A 9,648-nucleotide genomic window follows, 5' to 3' on the forward strand; every position below is an offset into this window, starting at 1 on the left:
ACAAATACGAAAAATTAAAAAAAAAAAAAAAAAAAAAGAAAAAAAAAAAAAAAAAATTTCAATATTGGGACGGATTGTAAATAAATATCTAAAATAAATATGGGATATCAATTCGTTATTTTTGTAGTGTCGTTTGAAATTCATCCAAAGAATGTGAAAAAGGGTAAGATAATTCTTTAAATGATTTTTTTAAAAAAAATTAAAAAAAAAATTAAAAAAAAATAAAAGTTTTTTTTTTTTTTCTTTTTTTAAATTTTTTTTTTTTTTTTTTTTTTCATTTAGTTAAAAACAACAAATATATATTTATTAAAATAAAAATGAATAAATCAATTTTTATTTTAGTGTTAGTTTTATTAGGATTAATAAACTCAATTGATGCCAAAAGAGGCTTCAATGCACACAGAGATCTCAGAAGACCATTACGTACCCAAAAAATCGACAGTGGTTTAGATTTATCTGCAATCAACTATCAATGGTTCACCCAAAATGTTGATCATTTCAACATTGTTAACACTGATACTTTTCAACAAAGATATTTAATTAATGACCAATATTATGATGGCACTGGTCCAGTTTTCATTATGGTAGGTTTATAAAAAAGTTATTTTCATAAAAAACTGTACAGTATACTAATTTTCATTATTTTTATTTTATTAGATTAATGGTGAAGGTCCAATGGGTCTTGATACTGTTACTGGTTTACAATTTGTTGTTTGGGCTAAACAACTCAATGCCTTAATTGTTAGTTTAGAACACAGATATTATGGTGCTGTAAGTAGTCAGATTTATATATAGATAAAAAAGAAATAAAATCATTATTAACAATCATTATTATTATTATTAACGATTTATAGAGTTTTGTAACATCAGATTTATCATTAGATAATTTACAATTTTTAAATAGTCAACAAGCTTTAGCTGATAATGCAGTCTTCAGAGAATTTATTGCTCAAAAATATAATATTCCATCAACTACCAAATGGGTCTCATTCGGTGGCTCATATTCAGGTGCTTTAACCTCATGGTTTAGAATTAAATATCCACATTTAGTTGATATCACAATCGCTTCAAGTGGTCCAGTTAACCCAGAAGTTAACTTTTATCAATATTTACAAGTCGTTCAAAATTCATTACAACAAACTAACGGTGGTGCTGAATGTGTTCAAAACATTGCTATTGCCACTGATAAAGTCCAATCACTTCTTCAACAAGACAACTATGGTGGTGTCGAAACATTATTCGACTTATGTTCACAATTAGAAAACGCTAATGATGTTGCCAACTTTATGAACTCATTAGCTGGTAATTTCATGGGTGTTGTTCAATACAACAATGAAGAACCAGGTCAAGTTAACACTCAAAACCTTTGCGATATCATGACCAACAACACTCAAGATCCATTAACCAACTACATCCAACTTTGGAACCAATTTGCTGGTGGTGAATGTGTCGATGTTTCATATTCAAGTTTAGTCGCTGAAAGTCAAAATATTACCAACGATGCTACTGCTATTGGTGGTCGTATGTGGATGTACCAAACCTGTACCGAATTTGGTTACTACCAATCATCAGATGGTGCATCATCAACCCAACCATTTGGTGATCTCTTTGGTTTCGCTTTCCAACTTCAACAATGTGCCGATATCTTTGGCGTTCCAAACATGGCTCCAAATACCAATTGGACTTTAACCGAATATGGTGGTCTCAGTCCAGCTCCATCATCCATCACCACCACTTTATACGTAAATGGTCTTATTGATCCATGGCACGCTCTTGGTATCACTCCAGTTAGTGTACCATCAATCAAAAACAGTCTTTTAATTACCGGAACTGCTCATTGTGCTGATATGATGATCCCAACCTCTGTCTCACCATCAACTTTAGCTCCAGCTCAACAAACCATTTTCAACTTTATTAAAAACAACTTATAAATTAATAAATATTAAAAAAAAAAAAAAAAAAAAAAATTAAAGTAATACTACTTATTTTTTTTTTTTAAAATTTTTTTTTTTTTTCTTTTGAAAAAAACAAATCGAATATTAATAATCATTATTTTATATTTATATACATTTATTTATTTATATATTTTTTTTTCATTTTTTTTTTTTTTTAATTTATTTTTAAATTTATCAAAAAATATTTTTTCATTTTTTTTATTTTTTTTTAATTTTCCAAAGCAATAAATACATAATTTTTATGTTTCATAAATAAATCAATAATAATAATAATAATTTAAAATAATGAATAATGACAATAACGATAATAATGTAAACTTATCAAAATTAATATATAAAGATAGAATCGAAAATCAACAATCATTTACAATTAGAGAGTCAAATATAGAAAGAGATGATATATTTAAATTAGGAAAATCACTATTTATATTATTAAATGATACCTCGACTGGTATTGCAACAAAATCAAGCAAAATAACCAAAGTTAGCTTTGATCAGGAAAACAGAAATGATGATTTATTATTTAGTAATAATTCAGATTTAAAAAAAGCATTAAATTCAATTGATAAATCCATAGAAATTAACCCAATAGACTCAATGCTTTCGATTATGGATTCAATGGTTTCGAAATTTAATGAAATTCAAATAAATGACAATTGGAAGTTTGATTTATCTATAGTACTATCAAGTATATATACAATCGGTGAAAAGGAATACCAAAATAATAATAATAATAATAATATCCCAACATTAAATAATAGTAATAACAAATCAATACTAATAAAAAAGCTATCAAATCCTCCTCAAAACTATTTTAAAATTTATAGACTATTATCATATATATTAAATAATCATTCAAATATTTTTTATAAATCAATTTATTATTTATTAACTGATCAAATAAATAATAATGATAATAATAATAATAATAATAATAATGTAAATAGCGACATGACCACTCCAGTTCTCAATACAGATAGAGATAATTGTTCAAATAGAAAAGTAAAAAATGAATTCAATAAGGATGAAAAGAAACAGATCTTGGGTTTATTCAGCTTTATTCAACAATTTTATATTATATACAACTTTAATAATATTAATTCAAGTTTGTTGCTCAACTATGATGAGCTATCTTTAATAATTAATAAAATTCTACCATCGATTACAATAGGAATACTAAATAAATGTGTCATTATAGATCAAAAAACCGGTATTATATCACCGACTAGACTCACAACCCAAGCCTCAGATATACTGGTATCACTAGTAACTGTATCAACACTAAACTTACAAATTCGGTATAACAGTGATCCAAATGATAATAATACAGTGCATAAAACTTTTGATTTGTTAAAATCGCTCAATCATAGTTTAGTGGAATATTTTAAAGAGATTAGAAAGGTAAATTATAAAACTAAAATATATATATAAATATATTATACTAATAAAAAAATTTATTTTAGTGGTACCATAATAAACCTTTAATGATTTCTATAATAGATATAGTATGCGAAGCCCTTTCAAAAGACTTTTCTGTAATAATAAATAATTTCATTTTTATAAATCAAATCATACCATTTTTTTATTACCAATATCCATTAAATATTAAAACATCACTTTTAAATAATATTATAAATTCACTACTAATCATTTCGAATCAACCATCATCCATAAATATACTTCAAATTCAAATATATTCTATTTTAATCATTCAAATATTTTCAAACCTTTCAGAAAAATCATTAAACAACTATATTCAAGAAAATCGAAATAAACTTTCAAATATTATTTTGTTTTTGGTAAATATTTTACTTTTTATATATTCTATAAACTTTAGAATCAATATCTAATATATTCCCTTTATTTTAGATGAATATCAAAGATGAAAAAAGTATCTTTACCTTAAAAAAATGCAGCTCAAAGCTTTTAGAGATAGTCTACAAAATAAATTTAGAAAATATAGATAGCAGCAACCAAGATGACCACTATTGTATAGAATTAATTAAAAACGAAAACTTAATCGAAAAACCAACCCTATTAGAATTTGTAATAAGCCTATTTAAAAAATCACCACCCACCTCATTAATAGATCTTTTAAAAAAATATAAAGCCAATGTAAATATAATAAATAATATAATTGTAGTTTTAGATTCTCTATGTCAAGATAACCCAGAACTTGCATCAGCATCATTATATGAAGATATTTTAAATATTTTATTACCTCCAATCAAAGAAATATCATCCACCCACTCTTTACCTTTTCAATGCTTTTCAGTTTTATTAAATAATTTCGATCCATCAGTTATTTTACCAAGAGTCCTCCCCTACTTTTTTTCAAACACCCCAGAAATTTCAAATGAATTTTTAAGTAACTTCACCAGGTGGATATTAGACTCGATCGAAACAAATGGCGACTCTCCTAAAGAGGCCAAAAGATCTACCCCAGAGCCATCTTTAGAATTTAAATTTGAAGTTTTATTAGAAATAATATTGGATTGCTATTCAAAACCTTCAAAAAATAATGTATCATATAATAACCCAACAGACCTGTATAACCATGACATTGATGAAAACAACGATAATAATAATAGTAACAATAACATCAGTCCCACATACTCCTATGAAATAATAGTAGATAAAACCATAACCCAAATAGGTAAAAAGATATCAGAAGTTAAAGAAAATGAATCAAGGTTCAACTATTGGAAAACCGTATTAAACATACTTGAGATCAAAAGCTTCTCAAACCCAAAGAATTCGGTACTATCAAAAATTCTACCAAAACTAATCAAATTTATAGATAAGCCATATATTATAAGTATTATTATTTCAAGTGTTAATGAAAAATTAAAAACTCAAAATCCTATATTAATTGGGAATGTTGGTGGCGATACTTTAAATGGCGAAGATGTATTTAAATTTTTATCACCACTTTTGATGCTAACAATATCCATCAAAGAAGTTGTATCCGAACTTAAAGAATTTACCCAGCAATCAACCGAAAACGATATCCTAATAGCAGAGCTGGTAGATAATTTAATTAAAAGAATTAATTTAACTGGTTTGCTTTTAGAAATTAGAAGACTAGCATCCGATTGTTGTAGCTATACCCCGCCTAGCTATTGGTCAGGTCCAATGTCAAACTCACTCACCAAGCAATACCAACTCTATAGTAGCAATAGCAATAGCAATAGCCAAGACCATGGCATGGTTGCCCATTCGTCATTGCAATTTATAAAACTAATATTATTTTGTTATTGTAATGGCTATCTGATTCATGGATCGAGTGAAAGCAATAATGCAGATAATAAAGACAGCATACCATTTAAAAACAGTAAACAACTATTGAATCTTTTCGATTTAATTCTATTCAAATACAGCGACACATCAAAAGAGTTGGCAAATGCAACACCAGATTCAGAGATTGGAAAACTATTAATGGCCGTAGGGGATTGTATTTCTTTTATGGTTAAATCCAGCATTAAGCAAGGCGTATCAACAATTGCCTCAAGCTCAACAATATCTTTAACTGTCGAAAAATTAAAGAACCAACCATCAATGAATTTACTGGGTAAAATCAATTCAATGGATGACTTAGTACCAACTATATTCAGAATTATATTATTGACAAACTCAATGCAAAAAGAAAAAAGAACAATCGAAAACAGTGCAACCGAACTAGACTACTACTATTCAAAGAGATCAAAAATTGTATTATTAAATAGCTTTGTTACACTAATTAAACTTTTGGATAATAATGAAAATGAATATTTTACAAAACAAATTACCTTGTTGCTCATCAGAACCCAATTCATCGAAAATAGCAATATAATCGACGTTAGATTAAAGATAGGTTCCATTCAGGTTTTATTTAGCTTATTCTTTAAATTAGAAGAAGACTCCACTTCTTTGAAAATGTACTCTGAAAATGTGTTAGATTTATGCAAAGATATACTTGGCGGAAGTACAGATTCTGCCTCAACACCACCACCGCAACTTAAACTGGCATCACTAAGACTTTTAGGTGTATTAATGAAATATCCAAAAACTATATTTTCATCCTCCTCAAATCTAAAAGAAATAACATATCTTTTAACACTACTGTCAACCGATAACGATAAAGAGATTAAATCTTTATCCCTAAATCTTTTAAATTTATTAAATACAAATAAAAAATAATAAAAATAAATATAAATTATATTGTTTTACAAATACAACTACAACTTTATTTTTTACATTATTTACATATTAATCATTTTTTGTTTTTTTATTTGCTCGTTTATTTGTTTATTTGCTTATTTGTTTATTTGCTTAAACCCATTAACCTTTCTGTTAATTTTAAACCAAATCGTTTTTGAAACTCTGGACTATAATTCATTAATAAATTTGATAATGAGTCAAAATACTTATTTAAATCTTCTTTTAAACTGGGGTCACTGTTATTTTTATATTCTAAAACCTATTATATAATGTTTTTATTAATATATATTATAAATATATATATATATTTTTTTTTAATTTATACATACTGAATAACCTGTATCTATACACATTTTAACTAATAACTCTATATTATCATAAGTTTCGACTCGTAATATTGCAGCTCTATTTTCTTCACTTTGTGTGTGTCCCTCTATATGCTCTACTTTATTAACGCCATACTCGACATCGTTAATAGCATCGTTGATTTCATCTCTAAAGCTTTCCATATTTAATTTAAAAAAAAATTAATTTTAAAAAAAAAAATATTTAAAAAAAATAAAAATTATTTTTAATTTTTTTTTTAATTTTTTTTAAAACCAATCAAAAACCAAAATGGAGCATAACAATAATATAATTTTCAGTAATGTTATTTTTAGAGTTATTTTAAAATATTGTTGGGAATCTGATACTATTTTTTCATGGTGTCCTTTTTTAAACAATGATAAAATTGACCCTATTATTAGTAGCCATCCACAATATAGAGAAGTTCCAAGGCCCACTCCTTTTTATAACTGGAAAATGAGTTTATTATTTATCTCTAAAGATTGTTTTAGAACAATAGTAAACAACTTTCCATTTCAAATATCGGATAATACCTATTCTCTTCAACCAAAAGAACTTCTATATATAAATCCCTCCAATAATAATAATAATAATAATAATATTAATGATAATAACAATAATAATAGTATTAATAATAATAGAACAAATGTAAACAACATAAATAATAATAAATTAATAAAACTATATGAAAATCAGTTTTTTGATGTTATAGAAAAAGATTATTTTTATTTTGAAAATTTTTTTGATATTTTAGGAAAAGAAAATTTTAAAAAACTGTTCGGAAATGTAAAGAGATGTAAAGTGGATTTTGATTTTTATGAACCTATAGACTTCAATGTAGAAATCTTAAATAGCATAGGAACCGAATCGACTGTGTTTATATTCTACTTTTCCTTAACAAAAGAAAAAGAAAATATAAAAGCAGAACTTTTTGAACCAATATCAAATTTAAACATAGAAACCATAGTTATCAACTATCCCTGTAGTTCAGATTACTACGATCCAACAATCAATCGAATTTATAAAATAATCAAATACTGTTCAAAGACAATAAGAAACTTCTATATATTAAATCAAAAACATATCACACATTTTTTACATAGTTTAAGGGATTTAAGCTCAATAGAAAAGATTTTTTTATCATGTGAAATTCAAAATACATATGGTGCACCAATATTCAATTTGAATCCAAGTAAATCCATTGGGGAATACACCTTCCAGGTATCCGATGGTGATGGTGAATATGTAGACACATGCCTTAGTTGGATAAGTGAAATAAGCAACCACGTCAAATCATTCAACTTTAATATCCTATCTAGGGGTCATGAACTTGTGGCATTAGTCCAAAATTTAAAAGAACTAGAATCACTGTCTTTTTATACAAATACATTAGATTTAACATTTTTCCAAATTAATAGCAGCAACGATACCACCTCCTCAATATTTGATTATAAGTTTGTAACAATTCCACCCTCACTCAAAAAATTAACAATTAAATTTAAAACGGCAACAATGACTGTAGAAAAAAACACACTCGAAACTTTTTTATCTTTTTTTAAAAATAACAACTCAATTCAGTATCTAAATTTAATATTTGACACCTGCAATAATAAATTGGACCTTTTAATAATAAAATCATTTTTTAAAGAAATATTAAATAACTCCTCATGCAAAATAGAATATTTGTCGATTTCATACCATAAAGATTATTCATCAGACTTTAAAAATATTTCATTAAATATCATACAAGATTTATTCGATCTAATAAAAGATAAAAATTTACAAGGTATTTTATTTTTTGGTGACATTGACTATTCAAATTTTCCAAATAAAATTAATAGCTATGAATTAGATCCACTTCCACCAACCATAAACTCCAAGTATTATAGATTATAAATAAAAAATAAGATATAAATAAAATTACACAAGTTTTTTTTTTTTATAAGTTTAAAATTTACATGTTTACTTTATTTTTTTTGTTTTTTTTTTTTAAATATTAAAAAAATGATAAAAAAAATAATAAATAAAATTAGATTGTTGTTAACAATTTTTAAAGAGAAAATTATATATATATTGAACTAAGACACTTTGGAGTGTTATCACAATATAGGCGCGCAATAAAAACGGATTTGAGAAAAAATTTGATTGATTGGTTGTTTGTTGATTTATATACATTTATAGTTTATATTAAAATTTGAAATATTGTTTTGAAGTATTTAGTGATTTTCTTGGTTTATAAAGTTATTATTACTAACTATATTAGTTATATTACTATGAATATTTGAATTAATAAAATTTGGAATTTGCTGTCTATTATTTAAATTTAAATTGTGACGACTCTTGAAATTTTCGAGCCAACCGGAAGAAGCCTTGAAAGTATTATTATTTAATTGTTTTGATAATTCTAAAGCAAACTTTTTAATTGTTTCACCACTAACGATTTCACCATTTTGACGAGCTTGATTTATTTTTTCAATGATAATATTTTCTTGCTCCATTGAGAATGAAGCTTTTGGGCCTTTATGAAGTTTCTTTAAGTTTTTCTTGTTGAAGCTCTTGTATTTGTCAATGTTTGAGATCCAACGAGAGATGATACTACGACTAATGTGATGCTTTTTTACTACAAAATTCATTCCATATTTATTCTTTTCGTCTAAAATTTCTAATTTCTTGTAAACTTCATAGGACTTTCTTGGTTTTTTAGCAGCAGCAACTTGTTGGCTGGTTGCAGTTTTCTTTACAACTTTTGATGAAATATCATCATTAACTGATGGTGAGTTTGGAACTGTCATGGCTGGGCTACTTGGTTCCTCAACCTCGCTTGATTCGTATTCACTTTCCTCTTCGGAGTTATATTCGGTATTATTATTAATATTATTATTATTATTATTATGAATAATATTATTATTATTAATAATATTTATTGGTGTTGAAATTAAATTATTTTGATTATAATATGAATTTGGAACTTTTGAGGTTGGTGAAACAGAGTTAATATTTGGGGATTTTGATGGTGATGAAATTGGGGTTGTTTGCATTGATTGTAAAGTTGCATATGGATTTAAAAAGTTATTGTTGTTTGTTGTGGTGGTTGTGGTGGTTGTAGTGGTTGAAGTTTTATCTTTTAAACTGGCAATTGTATTTATAA

At 25.8% G+C, this 9,648-nt stretch overlaps 5 protein-coding genes across 5 annotated transcripts; 3 read left to right on the top strand and 2 right to left on the bottom strand.

Moving 5' to 3' along the window:
- Window positions 1–317: 317 nt before the first annotated feature.
- On the top strand, window positions 318–1,931 carry DICPUDRAFT_36006 (uncharacterized protein; the record flags this gene model as incomplete). The annotated part of the gene is made up of 3 exons (XM_003289530.1): window positions 318–584; window positions 658–771; window positions 855–1,931. The coding sequence occupies 3 exons, from the start codon at window positions 318–320 to the stop codon at window positions 1,929–1,931; spliced, it is 1,458 nt and encodes a 485-aa protein (XP_003289578.1).
- A 309-nt stretch (window positions 1,932–2,240) lies between these two features.
- On the top strand, window positions 2,241–6,134 carry DICPUDRAFT_80357 (uncharacterized protein; the record flags this gene model as incomplete). The annotated part of the gene is made up of 3 exons (XM_003289531.1): window positions 2,241–3,356; window positions 3,419–3,754; window positions 3,825–6,134. The coding sequence occupies 3 exons, from the start codon at window positions 2,241–2,243 to the stop codon at window positions 6,132–6,134; spliced, it is 3,762 nt and encodes a 1,253-aa protein (XP_003289579.1).
- Window positions 6,135–6,258: 124 nt separating this feature from the next.
- Window positions 6,259–6,664, bottom strand: DICPUDRAFT_153984 (uncharacterized protein; the record flags this gene model as incomplete). The annotated part of the gene is made up of 2 exons (XM_003289539.1): window positions 6,259–6,414; window positions 6,485–6,664. The coding sequence occupies 2 exons, from the start codon at window positions 6,662–6,664 to the stop codon at window positions 6,259–6,261; spliced, it is 336 nt and encodes a 111-aa protein (XP_003289587.1).
- Window positions 6,665–6,770: 106 nt separating this feature from the next.
- DICPUDRAFT_153985 (uncharacterized protein) lies at window positions 6,771–8,396 on the top strand (the record flags this gene model as incomplete). The annotated part of the gene is made up of 2 exons (XM_003289532.1): window positions 6,771–7,954; window positions 8,342–8,396. The coding sequence occupies 2 exons, from the start codon at window positions 6,771–6,773 to the stop codon at window positions 8,394–8,396; spliced, it is 1,239 nt and encodes a 412-aa protein (XP_003289580.1).
- Window positions 8,397–8,441: 45 nt separating this feature from the next.
- On the bottom strand, window positions 8,442–9,648 carry DICPUDRAFT_98416 (uncharacterized protein). The gene has a single exon (XM_003289540.1). It carries the CDS (start codon window positions 9,536–9,538, stop codon window positions 8,717–8,719), a length of 822 nt encoding a protein of 273 aa, XP_003289588.1. The 5' UTR covers window positions 9,539–9,648; the 3' UTR covers window positions 8,442–8,716.

Source organism: Dictyostelium purpureum, assembly GCF_000190715.1.
Source record: "Dictyostelium purpureum unplaced genomic scaffold DICPUscaffold_181, whole genome shotgun sequence".
In the NCBI taxonomy this organism is placed as follows: Eukaryota; Evosea; class Eumycetozoa; order Dictyosteliales; family Dictyosteliaceae; genus Dictyostelium; species Dictyostelium purpureum.

Coding starts and splice junctions, on each gene's coding strand:
- DICPUDRAFT_98416 (XM_003289540.1), bottom strand. CDS start 9,538: ATGCAAACAACCCCAATTTCATCACCATCAAAATCCCCAAATATTAAC.